The 23,765-nt window shown below is 42.3% G+C and overlaps 1 protein-coding gene across 1 annotated transcript in view; it reads left to right on the forward strand.

Annotated features, from left to right (window-relative positions):
- Positions 1-1,408: 1,408 nt before the first annotated feature.
- Positions 1,409-23,765, forward strand: part of LOC145347742 (metalloprotease TIKI2-like) — a 349,733-nt gene continuing 327,376 nt past the window's right edge. Inside the window, exons 1-2 of the mRNA XM_080195506.1 lie at positions 1,409-1,956; positions 2,419-2,979. Coding sequence (XP_080051632.1) covers positions 1,834-1,956; positions 2,419-2,979 — 684 coding nt within the window. The 5' untranslated portion in view covers positions 1,409-1,833. The remainder of the gene's footprint in view (positions 1,957-2,418; positions 2,980-23,765) is intronic.

Consider the following 23,765-nt stretch of genomic DNA (forward strand, 5'->3'; position numbering starts at 1 on the left):
TGGACATAAGATTAAATGTAAGAGTTTGACGAAAGATAAGAGACACTTTTCCTTCTTCCGAGGCAGATGTTCCCTGGATTTGAGGATGATTTCCTTGCACTCCCGTTTGTTAAGTTTTGAGATGGTTGATCAGCCCAACGTGTGACCTGCAGACCCTGATACAGTTAGGGCAGACAGTACTTGAAGGGGTAGGTAGAATGGCTGTTTGGAGATTTGTGTGCTCCCTCTAATGTCTCGACTTTGCCTCTGTACATTCCTGACAAGGTTTCTCAATGTGATCAGAGCTTCCTAAATGAACCTTCTCCATTTCAGTCAGTCACAAGCCAGGGACTCCCATGAGCCAGTGGGTGATTTTCATCATCTCAGGGGTGCTTTGAGGACATCCCTAAATCGTTTCCACTGCCCTCCCGGGAGTCTCATGTCGCAGCAGAGTTCTGACTAGAACAGTTGTTTTGGGGAGGCTGGTGTCAGGCATATGAACATCACATCCTGCCAAGTGGAGTTGGTTTTGAGAGATTAGTGCCTCAATGCTCAGCAAGTTGGCCGTGGGAGAATATCGCTGTCGGATTGCTTTTCTTGCCAATGGATTTGGAAGATCTTGTGAGGGATCTGCCGGAGGTACTTTTTCAGTGTTTGGAGATGCCTATTGTAGGTGGTCCAAGTCTCTGGAGCAAAAAGAAGCCCAGAAATCATTGCTGTCCAGTCAACCATGAGCTTAGTCTGGGGCTTTGAGATCTGGGTCCTCAAATATTCTTTCCCTCAGTGAACTGGAGGCTGAACTGGCAGATTGATTGCGACTTATGCTCTCTATCTTCTTTTGGTGAGAGGGTAGAGGCTGGGTGTGGAAAATGAACATCAACATGAAGGGTTGTCTATTTCCATCTCACAATTTCAATGGATAAAAACAAATTACTGCAGATGCTGGAATCTAAAATGAAAGGAGAAAATGCTGGAAAATCTCAGCAGGTCTGGCAGCATCTGTACAGAGAGAAAAGGGCTGACGTTTCGAGTCCAGATGACCCTTTGTCAAAGCAATTCAGTGTCTTTAGCCAAAAGGGATACCTTTTTAACCTCACAATTTCAATGTCTTTACCCTCAGTCTAGGGATTCACTTGATCAGTGTGTCCATTTAAACTGCAGACTTTTTACTTTGATGTGTTCTTCCTGAATCTGACCTTCTATTTGTGATGTGAAAAGGTCTGAAGGGAGGATGAGGAGGCACAGCCAAGCTGCTGGGCGGGGGGGACAGGGAGAGGGGACAGCACCGACTGGGGAAGGGCCAGACTCTGGCTTTGGCCGCGTGTGTGCCGCCACCTTCGGGCTGCTGCTGGAAAAGCTCGGGACAAAAAAAAAGTTTCTTTTTTTTTCTCTCTCTCTTCCCCCCTCTCCTCCAGCCCGTGCAGTTTAGAAGTTGTGTGTGTGAGAGAGAAGCAGAGTGTTATAGCCCCTGAAGTAGTGACATGCTGACATGCGGAGTAGCAGTACCCGCCTTCCTGGGCTTGTTCAAATAAGAGGCAGCAGCAGCAGCAGCAGCAAGCGGAGGCAGCCGCGGCCGGCATCCCCCCCATGTGCGATCGCCGGGGAGGAGATGCTGTTTAAAAAACCTTGCCTCTCCCATCACCCGCACCTCAACTCAATAGAGGCAACCTTTCTGGGGGAGGAGGATCGTCCATGCTCCTGGGGGCAGTATGGCGGCTTGTGGCGTTCAGCTTCCCAGAGCAGGAGAACTCTCTGATCTTGCGATCTGATCTCGCCGGACTTTGCGCAGAGTGTGGATGAGTTAGAGAGAGAGAGAGAGAGAAAGACAACAGCAGAACAACAACCTCAACTTGGATGGAAGGCAGGATGCAGGCTAACGCCGGGCTGGTGTGGGTTGTTGTGAGTCTAGTTGTACAAAGCGTGACCTCTAAAGAGAACCATCTCCGAGACACGGGCCAGTGTGAACTTCCCAAGTCGGTGAGTTAACTTTTTTTTTGGTTGTTTCTGTTGTTCCAGTGTCAATGCTGCAGCTTCTTCAGCCTCTCTCCCCTCTCTCTCCGCTCGCTCACTAACTTGTCCCCACTATCTTCCCCACTGCTTTTTGCACCCAACTCAAAAACTCAACCAACCCCCCCCAAACCAGTGAGAATTAACCTGATGAATGTCTCTTTCACTCCCAACACCTGAATTCCAGTGGATTTTTAAAACATAAAATGTCATTCTGCCGCACATTCCCCCGTTTACTTTAATAAAACTCAACTTCACTTTGCAGCTTGAGTGATTTGCCAAGATATCCCTTTATTTAGTAAAATTAAACTGGAAACGGTTCCCACTTTGTTGTTCTTTTTACCCATTTCTCGTTGTTTGCTGAGTTGACATTGAAGTTTATTCCCTGTCTCACTCTCCCTTTTTAAAATTGTTCTCTCACCCAAACGGCAGCAAGGAGAGATGAATTCATTCCTCTGGACTATCCGCCGCGACCCTCCGGCTTATTTATTCGGGACCATCCACGTCCCTTACACCAGAGTGTGGGATTTCGTGGCTGATAATTGCAAGAGGGCTTTCCAGTACAGCAACAGTGTGTACTTTGAGCTGGATCTGACTGACCCCTACACCATCTCGGCCCTGACCAGCTGTCAGATGCTGCCCCATGGGGAGAACCTGCAGGATGTCCTCCCCAGGGAGTTGTACAGGAGGCTGAAGAGGCACCTGGAATATGTGAAGGTGATGATGCCGTTGTGGATGACTCCTGACCAGAGAGGCAAGGGGCTGTACGCGGATTACCTGTTCAACGCCATCGCCGGCAATTGGGAGAGGAAGAGGCCGGTGTGGGTGATGCTAATGGTGAACTCTCTAACCGAGGCTGACATTAGGTCCAGAGGGGTCCCCGTACTCGATCTGTACCTGGCTCAGGAGGCTGAGCGGATGAAGAAAAGGACCGGGGCGGTGGAGCGAGTCGAAGAGCAATGTCATCCATTAAATGGCCTCAATTTCTCCCAGGTAAGAGAGACGGGGGGCGGGGGTGGGGTAGGGTGGGGGAATCACTTACAGCCTCTTTCCTAAATGAGACACGCAAATGGGACCTGTTCCTGTAAACTAAGTGTGGGAATACTGCCGGTTTGTTTTCAGGGTGCTGTGACACTTGTGTGGGTGATTTAAGATTTCCAGCACCAATTAACTGCTGAGGTGCAGAAGGAAAGTTGGAGGAATTCCTTCCCTTTCGCAGAAAGTATTTGAGATCACTCAGGCAACTTCTTTCCTGGCTCCCGAGCAGTGCTGCTGCCTATGTTTCCAGTATAGGAATTTGCAGCGGGGTAAACCACCCTGCTCACTTGTCTGCACAAAGGGGAGTCCGCATCTTGAGCCACATCAGGTTGGGATTTCGTGTCAACCAGTGTTTGCTCTTTAGATGGTCGGACGAGCGGCAGCTTTTATAGTTGAACGCAGAATGTGGTGCTGTTGGACCATCCCCAAGCGCTGCATTGAAACCAGTTGATCTACCAGATGAGGAAGTTTCGCTGCCGTCTAGTGGCTTGGGATTAAATAGTGAAGTTTTATACATCAGGTGTGAGCAACGTAACAACCAACACGCACGAATGTTTTACACTTAAAACTTCAACAGTCTGGAAAGATGAAGAGAAATGTCTCGTTAAATTCTATTGCTTTGAGTTTCTCAGCAAGTTAGAGAAACGGATTGGATGTTGGAGCGAAGTCGTTTCAAGGGTTCAGTGATTTCTGAATTCCGATGAGAGGATTGATGTTCTAATCTGAGGGGCGGGGGGGGGGGGGGGGGGGTTGGTTTCAGTTCAGTAAACACCTCTTACCGACACCTCCTAATTACTTTGCAATAGTTGTAACTTGTCGCTTTTGAATGATTCGGGACACCGCGTTGTTAGTTAAATGTCCTCTACTTCGATGTTAAAAAGGATCTCAGTTGCTGAACCTGTCACAGAGTACGTGTCCAGGAGGGGAGGGAGCCAATACTGTGTTCACACATTACTCTTCTTTTTTGTCTTAGCTACCTTTCTGCAGCTGTTGATTCGCTTTAAAATCTTTTTTAAAAAAATCTTAAAAATGCACATCGAAAAGTATTTAAAAACACAACGCTAGAAATACTCAACAGGTCCGGCGGCATCTGTGGAGTTATGTGTGGAGTTATCTGTGATGAAGGATTACAGACCTGAAATATTATGAACTCTGTTCTCCCTGCTCAGACTCTACAGGACCTGTTGAATATTTCCTACACTTGCTGATCTTTTAATTTCAGATTTCCAGCATGTGCTAGTATTTTGCCTTTTTATTAATCTTTCCTCGGATGCAAAGGAAGAGAAACCAGGGAGATCCAAAATGCCAGCCCCAGTATAATTGCATTAAAACACCCTTATCATTGGTCACAGTACCCATTTGGGTATGGTAAGATTTGCCTTATGGTAAGATCCAGCAGTGATGATCCTCTGAGTGATTGCCGCTTCCTGTTTTTTTAAAGTTTAAAGTTAACTTAAGTTTTTACATTTATTTATTAGTGTCACAAGTAGACTTACAGTAACACTGCAATGAAGTTACTGTGAAAATCCTTTAAGTATATAACTCCATTCTTAAAGCTACAAAGCTAGTGCTCAGAGTGGACCAGGCAAATCCAAATCCATTCCTTGCTTGCTGCAAAAACCAAATTCAAATTCCAATTGAATCCAATGCATGGTCCCCACAAGAGAGACAAACAAGATCCAAGCTGACAAGGTAAGGCATTGCACTCCATCTTGGGCTTGATCCAACACTTGACCTTCCTGTTTCCCACCTCTGTCAGAACAAGCAAATGCAGAGCATCAGGGAAGTTTTTGGATGAGACTGGGTGGCAGGTGGTATGAGTTTGGGTGACAATCACTCATGGGAGTTCAAGCTGGAGGTGAGCCAAGATACATAGGTTATAAATACTTAGAGATAAATTGGTTCTTGATTGGTAAAGGGATCAAAGTTACGGGCAAAAGGCAAGAGAATGGGGTTGAGAAACACATCATCCATGGTCGAGTGATAGAGCAGACTCGACGGGCTGAATGGCCTAATTCTGCTCTGATACCTTATGGTCTATATCTCCCCCAAAGTTTTCCTCTGGCTTGATAGTGCTCGCTGTTTCTGCTAAACAGGGTATTTTCTACCTGTTTTGTTACTGAGAAATGATAATTAAGTGGTACTTCTCCTATCAAATGTCTGATGTTTAACTCAGTAAGGTTGTTACACAACTTGATATTTAATACTAATATTTGGTGTAATCTAAATTACTTCTGTCTTTAAATTTTTAAACAATTTTAATGGATTTAGCAACTCAGTCATTTTATTTGAATTATCTGTTCATCTAAACTTATGCGCAGAAAGTCTTTTGTACTGCTTTGTTTAAATTGTGCAATTCAAACAATTGAATACTTCAAATTGTTTGGCAGAAGAAAATGATGGAGTTAAAGGGAGTAAACCATACAATCATCATAAAGCTGTAAAAGTATGTCTCCTACTGTCAGATGCAATGAGGCTGTTTGATGAGATTGGTTTTGGTGAGATCAGATCAAATGCAGACATGAGGAAAGTAAAGTGACACTCAAATAAAAACAAAATACTGCAGATGCTGGAAATCTGAAATAAAAACAGAGAATGTTGGATAAACTGAATAGGTCTGGCAGCATCATGGAGAGAAACAAAGTTAACATTTCATTTTAAATGACCCTTCTAATGTTAATCAGAATATACATGTTGTGGGGTTTTTGTCTCCCTTTCAACCAAGTAGCAATCAACATATACGATATAAACTGCAAAGAAACACAGATGATCTACACAAGCTACAAGGTTAATGCAGCAATTAATGAACACTGTTGATCAGTGTTTGGGACTTGGTATAGTTTGTGCTGAAACAAATATTTATTTCTATTTAATATGCAAGAGCAAAATGAACCTTTCATTAAGCAAGGATTTAATTTTGTTCTCTTTTATCTTGTAATGTGTTAGATTGTTCTTGAACTGCATTTTAATGAACTGTCTTTGTGTAATTTTACGTCAGTTTGTTTTTAGATGGCTCTGCCTTTTAAACCCAGTGTGATTCTTGCAAAGGATCTCCCCAGATCTCACCTGCTGCTCTTTACATTGTCCTTAACTGATAATGTTAAGCCAGCTTTCCTGCTTGTTTGCTCTCTTACTCCACCTCCTGCGAAGGCAGGAAACCCCAGCTGGTCTGGATGTAGAATGATGTGATTGTGTTAGCAACAGGAGGAGGATGAAGGAGGCATAATGATAGAATGATGTGCTAACGGCAGGTAGCCAGAGGAGGTTACACATTTACATAGGAGGGAAGCCAAACAGACATGAATGGCAGAACCTGCTGTTAAATGAGATACCGAGGCATGATGTCAGTGCAAAGGACACTGATGCACACACAAAGGATACAAACAAACTTTTATCAAAATGTTAGGAGGCAATGGCTGTTTCAGTTAGTGTAACGTAGTTGGCATTTACAACTGTGAAGCACAAGTCCATCAGTGTTCTAGACAAGAGAGCATTTTGGGAATATGGATCTGAAAGTGTAGTACAAAATGCAACTTTTTAAAACATTTGTTATCATCAACTTCCATTTATTTAGTACCCACACATAGAAAAATGTGTAGTCCACAGATGTGTATCAGTGCTCTGTTAACAAACACATTGTATAATTCACACAGACTGAGCGGGGGGGGGGGGGGGGGGGTGGTGAGAAGAGTGCAGGTAGCCTCCAGATATGGTACCTGGTCTTTAGAATTGCACAATTTTTAAATATTTACAGATTTTGCACCATTGTTTTTAAAGCATGCAATTTACAGAGGGAGAGAAAAATTTGCTAGGGCAGAAATGAGTCCTGATGAGGAAGCAGCGGTCCGAAAGCTCGTGATTCCAAATAAACCTATTGGACTTTAACCTGGTGTTGTGAGACTTCTTACTATCGTGTAACGAAAGAGGGAAAAATCTTTCACCAGATTGCTATCCAACTGGACTCCTGTTGGAAAATGTGCTTGTATAGCACAAGATTTTTCTCTTATGTGATCATCTCCACATGTCAAACAGCCTGCCAACATTCATTAAAGACAGAACTTGCATTTATATAGTATCTTATCACAGCTTCATGGCATCCAAAAGTTCAAAGGATGTCCCTGTGATCCCAGTGAAAATATTCAAAGCTGCTTAGATTTTAACTGCCTCAGGTTTGTCCATGCACAATCATCTTCTACAGCTTCAGATTTTCAGCACAGTTTTTTCAAATGTTGAGCAACGTAACTTTAAATCTCAATCTTGGTAGGGATCTTCTTGGTGATTTTTTCATCTTGGACAGTACCATGTTTCATTGTGTGAGGAGAAGGATGGAATGTGGGTTGGAAGTTACGTCCTGTGCTTGACGTGCTGCCCCTATTTGTCTCTGCAGTTACCGTGTTACTGATGTGTTAGCAATATTGCTGACTGCTGATAGAACTGTGATGCTGTTGATTACTTTTGACCAGAAGCTGATTTGTAACAGTTGAGCTGAGACACTCTGTTTGGATTGTCACTGGGAAAGGAAAATATCCTCTGGAAGTTAAAACATCACTGTAGTTGGCACCTTGGGACCAAGTTGAGAGAGTTCAGCTCTAAAACTGATACCAATACCCATTACCAGAGAATTATAGAATCCCTACAAAGCAGAAGGTGGCCATTTGGTCCATCCAACAGTCAACAACAATCAAATCCAGGCTCTATCCCCATAACCCCATACACTTACCCTCTAATCCCCCTGACACTAACATGGCGAATCAACCTAACTCACACATTTTGGAATATGGGAGGAAACTGGAGCACCTGGAAGAAATCCGTGTAGACACATGGAGGATGTGCGAACCCACACAGACAATCACCCAAGACCAGAATTGAATCTGGGTCCCTGGCACTTTGAGGCAGCAGTGCTAATCACTGTGCCATTGTGGCACCCTCCACTGTGCCACCTCAACATGTAGATGTCAATATGTTGGTTGTAGGGTAGTGTAAAGTTTTATGCTTCAGGTATATACACTTTGTCCTCTGGTGAAAACGCCAATTATAGTAAACAGCAAATTGTTAATGCGGTGACATCTGCTGCACCACATCCTCCTACTTTATCAAGGTGGTAGTACAGATTGGACAGACAAAATTCAGCTGTCCAAAAATAAGAACAGTCCAAAAACTGGACATTTTTGAAATGACGGACTGGTCACACTCCTGCAAAAGACTGTAATGTCCAGAATTCTCCAACCTTGCCTGCAGTTGGGATTCTCCGATCCTGCTACTGCAAACAGCGATTTGGCTGAATGCCAAATTTGCAGCGGTGGCAGTGCGTGGACGGCCGGAGAATTTTGGACATCTTGGAGATTTGCGGATTAATAATCAAACTTTCCTGCTATTCTTTGAGAAATGCTTGTGTTTGGAAACAACAACCGGGCAAACAATTAACCATGGATGATGAAAGTATAACTTCATAGGCTTCATTAATAAACACAGGAGAATAATGAGCAGAGGAGTCCAGCTCTGGGAAAGTTCCAAATCCAGCATGCTGTCAGTCCCAAGGGCACCAGATCATGGATGTCTAACCTGTAGCTAACAAGAAAACACTTCTCAAGAACAAAACAGTAGTGGCCATCAGATCAGTCAGCATCTATAAAGAGAAAATGCAAATACGGCGTGCAACTTTTCCACTCAGACAGTGGGAAGCTTTGATGAATGCTTTGCACATGTGACACTGTTGACTTCTTTATTTTAAATCACAGGAAGTGGGTGAAGAGAGGTAAATAAATAAGGGAGTGAGCTGCTATATTGTTCTACTTAGCTGTCCATTGCAAAAAGATTCCAGGTTTAACGTTGGCTGAGACTCAAGTTCGATTCCCGGCTTGGGTCTGTACAGAGTTTCTCCCTCTGTTAGCGTGGGTTTCCTCCAAGTGCTCCGTTTTCCTCCCACATTCCAAAGATGTGTGGGTCAGGTGGATTGGCCACGCTAAATTGCCCCTTAGTGTAGCTAGCTTTGTGTTAGGGAGTGGAGAATTTTAGCACTGATTGCTGTTCAGCTGGGGTGAACTTGGATGTGAGCAGAGTTGCAAAACAATGGAATTGCTTAAAATGCTTACTATATGTCACGTCTAATATACATAAGAACATAAGAAATAGGAGCAGGAGTAGGCCATCTAGCCCTTCGAGCCTGCCCCGCCATTCAATAAGATCATGGCTGATCTGTTGTAGCTCAGTTCCACTTTCCCGCCCTCTCCCCATAACCCTTAATCCCCTCTCTTATCAAGAACCCATCAACCAGCTTCTTAAAAATATTTAGCGAGGTAGCCTCCACCACTTCAACGGGCAGAGAATTCCAGAGATTCACCACCCTTTGAGTGAAGAAGTTCCTCCTCAACTCCGTTCTAAACCGCCTCCCCTTTATCTTGAGGCTGTGCCCCCTAGTCCTACTGTCTTTTTTGAGCGGGAAGAGTCTTTCCACCTCTATCCTATCCATTCCATTCATCATCTTATACGTCTCAATGAGATCTCCCCTCATTCTTCTAAACTCTAACGAGTACAAGCCTAGTTTATTCAGCCTCTCCTCATAGCTCAACCCCCTCAACTCCAGTATCAGCCTAGTAAACCTCCTCTGCACTCCCTCCAAGGCCAAAATATCCTTGCGCAGGTGCGGTGCCCAAAACTGCACACAACTGCAATAGAAGCAAATATCAGGTGTGGCCTATCATGGTGATAAAATGGATTCTGTCTATTTTTTTTTTGTCTCTGTCCAAGTCTAATTTCAGTCCAGTGACATCTAATAGAAGATGTGCATGTGCAGATCTTGGGTGTGGACAGAATCATGATCTGATATTGATGGCCTAGAATTCTGCACACACCAGCCTAGGCTTTCAGCTGAAGCTTTGGCCTTTGTTGAAATACCAGAATGTGTCCACTGCCTGTGGAACCAGAATTCAGCCTTCAGGAAGGAAGAAAAGAGCCGTTTTTAATGAAACAATTAAAAAAAAACAGCCAGATGAAACTAAATCTGAATTTTCTGCAACAGTAATTTGTATCAGAGGTTGTCAGAGACCCACTTAGCAATTGTCAGCCCTGGAGGTTACGAATAAGAGGAACCATTTGAATTAGTCTCCCTTCTGCTCAAAATATTGATCCAGAATAGTTCACCATGTTAGATGGTAGCTGTTCATCAATTTATTATTCACACTTCTAAACACATCTTTTGTTTCTGTATTTGGCCCATTACCACTCCCTCTGACTTTTGATTCTTTAACCTCTTGCCTTCCATCTTATTACAGACCTTTGCTTTTGTTCTTTGGCTACTCTTTATACTTTCACTGGCTTAAAATCCATTACATTCCCTAACTCTTCCCATTTCTGGATGAAAGCTCGTCAACCTGAAATATTAATTCTGTTTTTCTCTCCACAGCTGCTGTCTGACTAAGTTTTTTCAGCATTTATTCTGTTTGTGTTAATCATTTTGGAATTCAACATTGATTGATTGGGATACAGTGATTTGCCACTGCTTAATACAATGGTGGGGAGGGAGGTGGTGGTGGTGGTGGCAGCACAGCAGTTAGTACTGCTGCCTCACAGCACCAGAGGCCCGGGTTCGAATCCTGGCTTGGATCACTTTCTGTGCGGAGTTTGCACGTTCTCCCTGCATCTGTGTGGGTTTCCTTGGGGTGCTTAAGTTTCTGCCCATGGTTCAAAGATGTGCATGTTAAGTTGATTGGCTTTGCTAAATTGCCGTCTAGTCTCAAGAGGGTTAGCAGAGTAAATAAGTGGGGTTATGGGGATAGGGACTGGATGAGTTTGTGGTCAGTGCAGACTGGATGGGCCGAATGGCCTCTTTCTGCACTATAGGGATTCTATAATACCCTCAACGCCATGATGTCTGATTCAGATATGGAAGAGCGATCTCAGAAACATGTAGGCCCACAGGGTGTGTCAGTGAACGTCTTCATCAAACCTGCTGATTTCCTGATTTCTAGACTGTTAGACCACAAAGTTAAATTACACATACTTTAACAGTAAGTCACACACTGTCAGAAGTGAAGAGAGGCAAGATACCAAGCCTGACCACTCTGGCTGTGGGCACACAATGCCTGCTCACAACAGGATTTATTTCCAAAGGGGAATCTGAACACCATCAATAGTTGCAGTGTTCATTGTGGAATATTCTGTGATATTGATTGCTGATGATAAATCGGACTAGTTGAATCATTGTGTGGCTTGCTGTTCACTGCTTTTTTTGGGATCAAATCTCCATAAACACATGGGCATAAATTTGGTATGTAATTTGATACACCAGATCTTAATAATGTGATTAAGATCAGTCAGAAAACACTTGGATGGTGAAGGAGGAAAGAATGGGGAACAAAGATGCACAATCACAGTGATCCCAATTCTTGGGTGCTGCATGTTGTTGGGAAAGGGAGCTGTTATATACTTGCCTATGTTAGGAGTATTTTTGCAGTACCAAAGAAGACAGTTCAAGTTTGAAGGCAGTTAGACAGATTTGTGAGCATATTAATGCCCTGACTGGGTTATTTTTCATGAATTTTGATCTGTTTAAATCACCAACACACTGTCCCACAGTTCTTGAGTGTGGCTGAGACATACTATGCAGTAGAAAAGTAACATAAAAGTAAAGATTAATTTCTCCCCTGAGGGAACCCAGATCAAACAGGATATCAGCATTGCCTGTCGCCTTTTACATTATTCCTGGCATTGTAAAGTGACACAATTGGAGCTTTCTACAAAAATCACAATCTTAACGGTTTGTGAGGAATTATACAACCTTACACATTCATTAGCTCTTAGCAGGAAACAATAATGTTCGCTCCTGATCAATTATTTGTACACAGAACACAGCATCTTGCAATTTATAATCAGATAATATATTATCATGCACACCTGAACTCTGATATTCCTAGGCACTAGGAATGGCGTCAAGCAGGATAATTCTTGTTGTCAAGATTACAACTGTGGTACTTCGTTCAAATTCCCTTCTTCCAGTTTTAAGAGAGGTATTACAATCTCTTGGTTCTGGCAGTTATTCAGTCTATCTCCTGAAAGTAGGGGCTGAGCTGCATGGCTGTGATTGTAATTAGGTCAAATGAAATGAGGAAGTTACTGCAAACATCTATACATCTTTATAAATTCACTTCCACAGTACCAAATGTTAAAACCTGGAAGAAGGGAGGTGTGAACCAAGTACTGTGGGTCGTAATCTTGACAGCAAGAACCATTCTGCTTGATGCCATTCCTAGTGCCTGGGAATATCAGGGATTCAGGTGTGCATAATATCATAACAAATATAATCATGTTATGATAATATATTAACTAACTATAGATGGCAAGACTTAATTGCAAGAAGCTGTTTTATTTACAAATTATTGATCGGGAGGGAACCTTAGAACAAAGAAAAAATAACTTGAAACCTTGCATTTCTTTTTGATCAAGTTTCTGAGGACACTTCTGTTTTTGGTACCTCAAACAAAAGGACAGATTATCATTTGAATGTCTATAAATTGAGAGAGGGGAATGTGCTACAAAACCTGGGTGTCCTTGTGCACCATTTGCTGAAAGTAAGCATGCAGGTGCAGCAGGTGGTGATGTAGGCAAATGGTATGTTGGCCTTCATAGCAAGAGGATCTGAGTTTAGGAGTAGGGATGTCTTGCTTCAATTATGATTACTATCAAATAAACTGGTTGGACTTTAACCTGGTGTTGTGAGACTTCTTACTTGCTTCAATTATTCAGGGCCTTGGTGAGATCACATGTGGAATATTGCATGCAGTTTTGGTCTCCTTATCTGAGAGAGAATGCTCTCGCTATGGAGGGCATGCAGGGCTAGGATGATGGGACTTACATATGAGGAGAGTTGAGTCATTTAGGATTATATTCACTGAAGTTATGAGGGGAGTTCTCATAGAAACTAATTGAATTCTAACGGGACTAGATAAGGTGGTTACAGGATGGATGTTCCCAATGGTAGGGGCGTTCAGAACCACAGATCATAGTCTCAGTATACACCAGTATACACCAATGGTACAGTATATACCATTTAGGGCTGAGATGAGGAGAAATTTCTTTATCCAGAGAGTGGTGAGCCTGAGGAATTCTCCATCACAGAAAGCAATTGAAGACAAAACATTGTGTATGGGATTTTCTGGCCCTCCTGCAGTGTGTATCTCATAGCAGGAGGTGGTGCACAGTTTGCCAGTGGAGGGATCTTCTGGTCCCACCGCTGTCAATGGGATTTCCCATTGATTGCACCCCATGCCATTGGAAAACTCACGGAAGGGGTGCACTGTCGGCACAACCAGAAGGTCTCCTCAAATTTGGGAGATTTGAGAGAATCTCCAAAAACACAGATTTTGGCCTGTATGTTCTCAAGAAGGAGTTAGATACAGCACTTGGGGCTAAAGGGATCAAAGGATTTGGGGGGAAGTTGGGAACAGGTTACTGAGTTGGATGATCAGCCATGATCATAACAAATGGCAGATCAGGCTCAAAGGGTCAGATGGCCTACTCCTGTCCCTATTTTCTTTGTTTCATGGTTGTTGGTTGTAAATGTTGGTTGTAATTTCATTTTATTAAAAGAGAAATGATGAGCAACTTGCAACAAGAAATCCTTGGACTGCAGGCACACTTCATTTATTGTGTACAAGTACAGCGCTTAAGGGCATTTCAATTAAATGAGTGGAAATCAAAAACATTACGACTGTAAATGTATTAATTGCTCTCTGGAACCTGACACTGTGCCCATTCTTCACATATGGCACTGCTGAGTCAGTATTGGCGGATTCCTTTTAGCATAGAAACATCACTAGTGTGTTCAGTTTTTCAAATTGGCAACACCAACCAAATATTATTTTTCTCCATAATTCAGAGACACAGGCTAGTTAGCGATTTTCCAGGGCAGCATGGTAGCACAGTGGTTAGCACTGCTGCTTCACAGCTCCAGGGACCTGGGTTCGATTCCCAGCTCGGGTCACTGTCTGTGTGGAGTTTGCACATTCTCCTCATGTCTGTGTCGGTTTCCTCCGGGTGCTCCGGTTTCCTCCCACAGTCCAAAGATGTGCGGGGTAGGTTGATTGGCCGTGCTAAAATTGCCCCTTAGTGTACTGGGATGCATAGGTTAGAGGGACTGGCGGGTAAATATGTAGGGATATGGGGGTAGGGCCTGGGTGGGATTATGGGTGATGCAGACTTGATGGGCCAAAGGGCCTCTTTCTGCACTGTCGGGTTCTATGATTCTGATTCTACGATTCTGTACAGGGACAAAGCTGCCAAGACATTTATGGATGCCTTTATCCACTTGGTCATCAGAAAAGTCTCTCAGGTCATAATTGCTCTGCTATCCATCCAGTCCCATTTATTCTTGTTCTTTTGTTATTGAGGTATGTTTTGTCACATTGGAAGCCCAAGGTTTCAACAGCAAGATCTTGCATTTATAAACTTGTCTTCAACGTGGAAAAGAGTCCCAAGCTACATAATCAAGCAAAAAAAACTCCTAGCCTTCTGCACCAGGCCCTGTGGTAGGCTCTGTCACATTTTTTCCAGTGCACTGGAAATGTAAACTTTCGTGGGATCCTCGGTTGCAAAAGGATCAACATTTAAGTTTTCACCTTTCATTGAAGTCAGTTCTGGGTTAGTGTTCCTAACACTATATGATATGAGCATATGGTTTCTTTTAAATTGCTGAACTTGAGGCCGATGATGGATGATTATTTATTGTAAAAACTAACACTACAATCACCATTGATGAAGGCAGGTAAGGTTGCAGAAGATGACACTGTATAGTTTTGTTCAAGAGATACTCACACACTACTCCTGGAAAGAGAGGGATTGAAGGATAAAGTAGGGAAGTGGTGTTCAGCCTTTGAAAGTGATGAATCTTTTCCTGTTCCCGAAAGTCTTTTTTAAGAGCAGCTGAGTGGGAATGAAGGAGGAAGTTCCAGAACTGTGACTGATCCGAAGAATGTAAACCTCTCTCCAGAACTGGTCCACATGACTTTTCGTTCAGAAATGTAACATTACATTTTCTGTTTCACTGGCCCTCGTTAAGGGTCTGTTTGCAGGTTGATATCCTCGCACTCAGTGAGCGATAGCTGTAAACACTTGGCAAATTAAAGCCAGGTGTGAATGTTTTTCACTCTGACAGTCAGAAAATTCACTCACTTGCGGTGTCATACTGAATTTAGAATCTGATGTGGTTGTGAGGTAAAGATTTGCATTAACTGTAACCAGTGGTCCCCTGTGGCATCACTCAAATAAATGTGAAGTAAAGCTCCAATTTAATTTAGAAAGAGGAGCGATTAGTAAATTGTACCCGATTCTGCTAGTGGGTGTGACTGTTTGGGCTCATGGGTTAGTTTGTGGCTTTAACAGCCTGACAGGAAGACTGATTCTTGCCAGCTTCCTGAATGAAGTTTGAGGGTTCTTTGAATTTTTTTATTAGCTCCAGCGGTTTGGCTAAAAAATGCTCCAGTCTGACAGAGTTGTTGCCATGAACACCTGAGGGCTATTGGCAAAAAAATGTACAGACCGTTCTTATCCAACTAACGTATTTCAAAAAGACGCTTGACTATAAAAGAGTGAGACATATACGTGTTGTATTTAAGGGAAATATACTCAATAATGAACTTCTAACATTGTTAGTGTATCTTGCATTCTAATATCTGCGACTAACTGAAACCACATACGAAAGAGAGTGCAACCTCATGTATTAAATGAATCCTGAGGAATACTGGCTGGGAGTTATATTACAGACTTCCCACACACTTGTTGCTGATTCCTTAACATTTTTGTTCTTAACGTTCTTTTGTGATGAGCCCATTTTAATTAATATGTGTGGCAGATATTCGATAACTTGGGAGTATGACTTGTAACTTAATGAAGAGCTTCTCAGGACTGTCCAAAGTTTATAACCATCATCAGACCCTCCAGATTAGATTTCAGCCTTGAACTCCCTCTCATGATCTATAGATTTGATTTATACTGTTGTTTGCAGAGTATTTTAGGTGCTTTTTTTTATGCATGCTTCGCAAGCTTGATGTGCGATGTGATCCATGTACTGATATTAATACCAAGAACAGGATAAGTTCCACTTTGCCTAATCTGGTATACCACAGATTAGATACAATGTCCCAATGAATCAAATACAAAATAAGATATGGAGAATAATGTGGGTCTTTTTCATGCAGCCAGCAATATAATAACACTGTACCCAGATTATTAAACAAGGTGATTAGCACTGCTGACTCACAGAGACTCAGGATCCAATTCAGCCTTGGGTAGCTGTCTGTGGAGTTTATACGTTCTCCCCGTGTTTACATGGGTCTCCTCTGGGTGTTCTGGTTTCCTCCCACACTCCAAAGATCTGCAGATTAGGTTGATTGGCCGTACTAAATTGCCCCTTAGTGTCAGGGGGATTAGCATGATAAATGCATGGGGTTACAGGGAATTGGCCTGGGTGGGATTGTTGTTGGTGCAGGCCGAATGGCCTCCTTCTGCACTGTCGGGGTTCTATGTTTCTATATTGTTGCGGATATCTGTTTTTATCCAAGACTGTTTGGTGTTTGTATCTTAAAACCAATCTGCCCATGACTTTATAAAGTAAAATTAGTTCTAGCTAGCATAATGTATAACTGTGAAGCATTACACCTGAGTGCTTTTAAAAAATTCAGACATTGAGTATTTTGTGAGCTCTGTTTAAAATGCTTGGAGCCGCCTGGTATTTTTCAGTTATCATTTGAACAACAGTCACGTTTATGTTCATTGTATGGAAAAGGGCTTTTAGCCAACTATTTATTAGAAAGCACATAGAAGATGATCTGGTCTCAAACAGGATACAAAGCAGCAGGTAGAAAACGCAGCCAAAAAAGTTTGTGCTTTCAAAGTTACAGCAAACTCGTAACAGCCTGTATACCATTATTCAGGTTTTATTATTGAAAAGAACTGATTAGCTGATCACCTGCTTTTAATCATTATAAACAACAGGGGCAGTGAGCCAAGCTGAAAGACATTGCAGTTATGTAAGTACCTTATCACATCTCTCAGAAACATTTCAGACTGGCTGTACGGTTGGTTTGTGGTGCGGAGCAATGCCAACCGTGTGGGTTCAATTCCTGTAACGGTTGAGGTTATCCATGAAGGCCCCCCCTTCTCAACTTTGCCCTTGAGGTGTGGTGACCCTCAGGTTAAATCAATACCAGACAGCTGTCTCTTAAAAAAGGGGTGAGCAGCCTGTGGTCCTCGGGGGTGATGTCGACTTTCATATACATAAGCATGGCAGTCATTTTATACACTGCAAAATCACATAAACACCAATGAGATCAATGGCCAGTTAGCCAGTTTTTGGTGGTGTGTTGGAGTACTACTAGTCAGAACATTAATTGACTTTGCTGCCTTGTTTCACATGGAAGCAAGTAATCGTTATCATTCACTTACACTACCAAAAGATGTGGCTAGAACCAAAGTCTGATACACTGAACTTCCAATTAATTTTCCTGATTTCACACTGCAGGTGCCTGTGGTTACAGTTCTGGTTACGCTCAAGATTTCATTTCTAACTGGTGAAAGCAAAGACATGGGGTAGAGAAAGGTGCCCCCCACCCCCTCCTTGAGCAATTCACTGTTCTGAGTAAAGCACTTGTACAAGCCCAGTCCTGCCATTATTGCAAATGCCATTTGAGGTCAAAGAATTACTGGTCCTCGCGGTGTTATTGCCGTTAAATTCTGCATCAGGTCTAAAATGCAAATTTTATAATGAGGGTGGAAGTGAGGGCGAGATACCAAAACTGACAATCCATTATTTTGCAATACCTACAGCTATGAAAATTCTGCTCACCAATCTCTAGATACTATAGTAGTAAACATTTTAGATTGAAGACCTTTCACCAGCTCTATGTGTAAGCAGGAAGCTGACGCAATGCTGAGACCGATAGAATTCACTGCTGTGGCGCCCACCTCTGCTAAAGTTACAAATCAGATTCCCACGTTAATTAATAAATGCCACATAAATTAATTAAACTGGGCTCAACCCAAAAAATGTTAAGAGAAAATATTATGGAATCAGCACCATGTCCGTAATAAAATTCACAGCCAGTATTTCTCAAGATTAATTTAGTACATGACGGTTGCACTTGTTTGTCACAGATGTTAGACAGCAGGATGCACTAAAAATGTTCATTATTACGTATGTCATCATTTTCTTAAATACTGTACATATTTGTGATGTTGTTAATTCTTTTTCTCTCAACAGATGCTGCCTGACCTGCTGAGTTTTTGCAGCATTGTTTTGTTCTTATTTCTGTTTTCCAGAATTCATACTATTTTGCTTTTCTTTACAAAAGGTTTGAAATGCGCAGAGGTAGGCAGCCTCGCAGTGAATTCTGTCAGCCTCCCTATATAGCAATGTGTCCACTTCCTCTTGACACATAGAACTTACTGAAAATGATTGATTAATATCCAGCATATTGAATATGGACATCACAAGTTGTAGTTTTCCTTGGTAGTGTCATCATAACACGAAGTTCTGTTGGAGAAATGATTTCTGCCAATGATGAGTCCTGATGAAGCCCTGAAAGTTCAGCATATGGTTCACACTCACAAGAATTTTGTTTGACCTTCCCAGCGGATATCACATATTGGTCATGACCTCCTGTCTAACATTTTTGAAGTAATGAACTCCACGCAGTTGTCAACGTGACATTTTTAAATGACTGGTTTTACTCAAGTTCTAGTTCAGTAGACTTACGACACACATTACATGGCTTGATCTTTGCTGTACTTTTGAATATTTCAGGTGAGGCTTCCAGTTTTGTGTACAATCACCAAGTTAGCTTCCCATTCAATCAAAGTCAAGGCTAGTTTCTGCCTGCACAAGAAGATACTTAAGTTCTGCCCTATGTCGGATATTTCCCTGACCAGCATGCATTTGAAACTTGTGGACGTACAACAGCTGCCTATTCAGTTTGATTCTATGTCTAATAAATAAATGTAGGTTTATGTGATGCTGAGCTGTTACCTATAATTTAAAAATAAATGCTTCACCACACCTCAAAATTCTCATGGTTCAATAAACAAGGTTCCTAACATTTTAACATAACTACACATGGCTGAAAATCAATGCCACTAATACACTGAAATAAAAATAAAATGCTGTAGATACTGCAGATCTGAAATAAAAGTGAAAGATCAAGGAAAATCTCAGCAGCTGTGGCAGCACTTGTGAAGAGAGTAAGAGAGTTAACATTTTGAGTCCAATATGACTCTGTTTTGTAACGCAAAAGAGGTATCAATGTGATGGGTTTTATGCTTTTGAAAATGGTGATGGGATGGGGGTGAGTATTCAGGTGGAACAAAAGGGAAGGTCAGTGGGCAGGGGAGATTAAATACCAATCGTGTCCTGGAACAAAAGGCAAAGGGAGTGGATTAGGCAAAATATTCTGGATGCTGTGGAGAGAGAATAGAGCCAATGTTTCAAGTCTGGATGACCCTTCGACAGAGCTGAATGGAGTAATGATGGTTGTAGTAAAGAAACAAAGCATTGGTCCAGAGTAGGTGTTAATAGCAGAATAAAGGTCAGCTCAGTCTGAAAGCAACACCATGAGAACAAGATACAGACTGGCACTTGAGGAGAAAAAATAAATTCAGAATGGAGGACAAAGTTCATGGTCTGAAGTTTTTGAACTTGATGCAGAGTCCAGAAGGCTATAAAGTGCCACATGGAAAAGTGAGATGCTGCACAATCACAAGCTGGAGGACTATCACATTTCTACATCACTTCTGTTCCAGGGAAGGGTCATATTGGATTCAAAATGTTAACTCTGTTTCTCTCTCCACAAATGCTGCCTGACCTACTGAGTTTTTAGATTTGTTATTTCTGTTAATATACTGCCTGAAGCTGACCAACCTGGCTGACCTTAATTGGCATCTGCCAGTATTTCTGATAGCTCTCCCAATAACTTTGATCAAAACACTTGCTACCCAGTTTAGAATGGAATACTTTGGACAAGTAGGTCCCAGCATTGACGCATGGTCAATGCTGAATTTGCTGCTCCTAGCTGGGGTAGCAGGAGGAGGTGCTACAGTTGACCTGGGTATGCATGGTATACAGAGGGGGAGGGGCAAATCAGCCTAATATATATATTCTTAATTCCCATTAAGTGGCTTTGACTGGGCATGAATGTGTGACTGTCAGGTGGAAATAGGGTGTGGCTCCTTCACTGCCTTGACTTACACAAGAAGAATAGCTGACGCTAATGTAATTGTACTGCCACTTGAGTTGGTGCCCGGAGAGGGGAGAAAATATAGACTTTAAAAAATGTGGAAACCAATGAAGCTATTAAATAGGCTTTTTGAATCATGCAAACCAACTAATTGCTGCATTCAGTTGATGAATGCTATTAAGACTGAACAAAACCTGCCAACGCAAGGCTATTTAGGATTGGGGCCTAGCTTGGGTGCAGAGACGGGCATTTGTGTTGGTATTAACTGACTGATCCAGCTGAATACTCGTAAACATACGACTGGTTTGCTAGTAAATTTTATGGTTGGATCAAGATTATTATAAACTACAGTTAAAAATAGAAAATTCTTATGTCTGTGCCACAACCCATCCTTCATTCTGCAATTCTGTTTAAACAGAATCTATAGCAAGCAGTGAGCAAGAATCTACTTTGTGCAAAAATGAGTTCAAGTTCTGTGCCATGCTGCTCTTTATATGAAGAATGCAATTAATTAACTAAACATATTTACTTTGCAAACTTCTAAGAAGTGAGTAATTGAGGAACATTTGTGTTTTCAGATGGAAACTTCAGCGTATGTTTTCCCTGTTAATTAATTTTGGCAAAATGTAGACGCATACAGGACAGCCAGCTTTGTACTTAAGTCTAGAATTCAATACCTATGTAGCACATTCAACTTACCAATGTCAATGAATTGGCTTTTTGGAAGTTCAGAACTGGAATGCACTTGTTAGTAGCTCTTTGGAGAGGAATGATAACAAAATGAGAGTAAGACAGGGGTTTAGGCTGAAGGGAGAAGTGGAGGCGAACTGAAGAAAATGTAGACAGTCTGGCAAGAGAGAACTAAGTTGCAGATGGCAGGGTGAGTCGGAAGGAAAGAACATAAGAACATAAGAAATAGGAGCAGGAGTAGGCCACCTAGCCCCTCGAGCCTGCCCCGCCATTCAGTAAGATCATGGCTGATCTGATAGTTGTTCAGTTCCACTTACCTGCCTGCTCCCCATAACCCTTAATACCCTTATTGGTCAAAAATCTATCTATCTGTGACTTAAACACATTTAACGAAGTAGCCTCCACTGCTTCAATGGGCAGAGAATTCCAAAGATTCAGTACCCTCTGGGAGAAGAAGTTCCTCCTCAACTCTGTTCCAAATTGACTCCTCCTTATTTTGAGGCTGTGCCCTCTAGTTCTTGTTCCCATTCTAAGTGGAAATAACCTCTCTGCTTCTACACTGTCTAGCCTCTTCATTATCTTATATGTCTCTATAAGATCTCCCCTCAGCCTTCTAAAATCCAATGAGTACAGGCCCAGTCTACTCAATCTCTCCTCATAAGCTAACCCCCTCATCGCCGGAATCAACCTGGTGAACTTTATTTGCATCCCCTCCAAAGCTAATATAGCCTTTCTTAAATAAGGGGACAGAAATTGCACACAGTACTCCAGCTGCAGCCTCACCAGTACCTTGTACAGTTGCAGCAAGGCCTCCCTGCTTTTATATTCCATCCATCTCGTGATAAAGGCCAACATTCCATTTGCCTTCTTGATCACCTGCTGTACCTGCAAACTGAGTTTTTGTGATTCATGCACAAGGACTCCCAGGTCCCTCTGCACAGTAGCGTGTTGTAATTTTTCACCATTTAAATAATAGTCCATTTTACTATTATTCCTTCCAAAGTGGATAACCTCACACTTACCAACATCATACTCCATCTGCCAGGTCCTTGCCCACTTACTTAGCCTATCCAAATCTCTCTGCAGACTTTCTGTGTCCTCTGCGCAATTTGCTTTCCAACTCATCTTTGTGTCATCTGCAAACATTGTTACCCTACAGTTGGTCCCCTCCTCCAGAACGTCTATGTATATGGTAAACAGTTGAGGCCCCAGCACCAATCCCTGCGGCACGCCACTAGTCACCAACTGCCAACCGGAAAAACACCCATCGATTCCAACTCTCTGCTTTCTGTTTGATAACCAATCCTCAATCCACGCTAACGCTTTACCCCCAACTCCATGTACCTTAATCCTACGCAGCAACCTTTTGTGAGGCAACTTATCGAATGCCTTCTGGAAATCGAAAAACACCACATTCACTGGTTCCCCTCTGTCTACCGCACTCATTACATCTTCATAAAAATCCAGTAAATTCATCAAACATGACTTTCCTTTCATGAATCCATGCTGTGTCTGCTTGATTGAACCATTCTTTTCCAGGTGTCCTGCTATTTCTTCCTTAATGATAGATTCCAGCATTTTCCCAATTATGGATGTTAAGCTAACCGGCCTGTTGCTACCTGCCTTTTGTCTACCTCCCTTTTAAACAGTGGCGTTACATTAGCTGTTTTCCAATCAGCTGGCACCTCCCCAGAGTCCAATGAATTTTGATAAATTACAACTAATGCATTTGCTATTACCTCTGCCGTTTCTTTTAGTACCCTGGGATGCATTCCATCTGGACCCGGGGACTTGTCTACCTTTAGTCCCATTAGCTTACCCAGCAGTACCTCTTTAGTAATAGTGATCGTTTTAAGGTCCTCACCCCCTATAGTCCCGTGACTGTCAATTTTCAGTATGCTATTTGTGTCCTCCACTGCGAAGACTGACAAAAAAAATCTTGTTTTAGGCCTTGGCCATTTCATCGTTTCCCATTATTAAATCCGCCTTCTCATCTTCTGAGGGTCCAACATTTACTTTAGCCACTCTTTTCCATTTTATATATTTGTAAAAACTTTTACAATCAGTTTTTATATCTTGCGCTAGTTTACTTTCATACTCTATCTTTCCTTTCTTTATTGCTTTCGCAGTAGTTCTTTGTTGTTTTTTAAAGCTTTCCCAATCTTCTAGCTCCCTACTAGTTTCGGCCACTCTACATGCATTGGTTTTTAATTTGATACTCTCCTTTATTTCCTTAGTTATCTACGGCTGGTTATCCCTTTTCTTACATTCCTTCTTTTTCACTGGAATATAGAATTGAATAATTAGCCTTCAAAAGATTCCAGTAAAATAACTAAGATTTCAATGGTGTTCTGCTATTTCTATGAGGCTTAACAAGATTCAAGGCTTGATTTTTCTAGCAGTATCATTATGGGAGATTTCAATCTGCATATTGATTGGTCGACCCATGTTGGACGAGGTGGTCTCGAGGAGGAGTTCTTGGAATGCTGCCGGGATAATTTCCTTGAACAGTGTGTGTTGGAGCCGACGAGGGAGCGAGCTATCTTGGATCTGGTGCTATGTAATGAGGCGGGTAGGATTAGGGACCTTGCGGTGAAGGATCCTCTTGGAGAGAGTGATCATGGTATGGTGGAGTTTCTGGTGCAGATGGAGGAGGAGAAAGTGGGTTCCCGGACACGCGTCCTTTGTTTGAATAGAGGGGAGTATGGTAGGATGAGAGAAGAATTGGCAAATGTGGACTGGGGGAATGTGTTGGAAGGTAGGTCTGCTGAGGAGCAGTGGAGGATCTTTAAGGAGATCTTTCTTGGTGCTCAGCAGAAATTTATTCCGATG

Source organism: Carcharhinus amblyrhynchos, chromosome 9 (assembly GCF_965287045.1).
Source record: "Carcharhinus amblyrhynchos chromosome 9, sCarAmb.v2.hapA, whole genome shotgun sequence".
Classification (NCBI taxonomy): domain Eukaryota; kingdom Metazoa; phylum Chordata; class Chondrichthyes; order Carcharhiniformes; family Carcharhinidae; genus Carcharhinus; species Carcharhinus amblyrhynchos.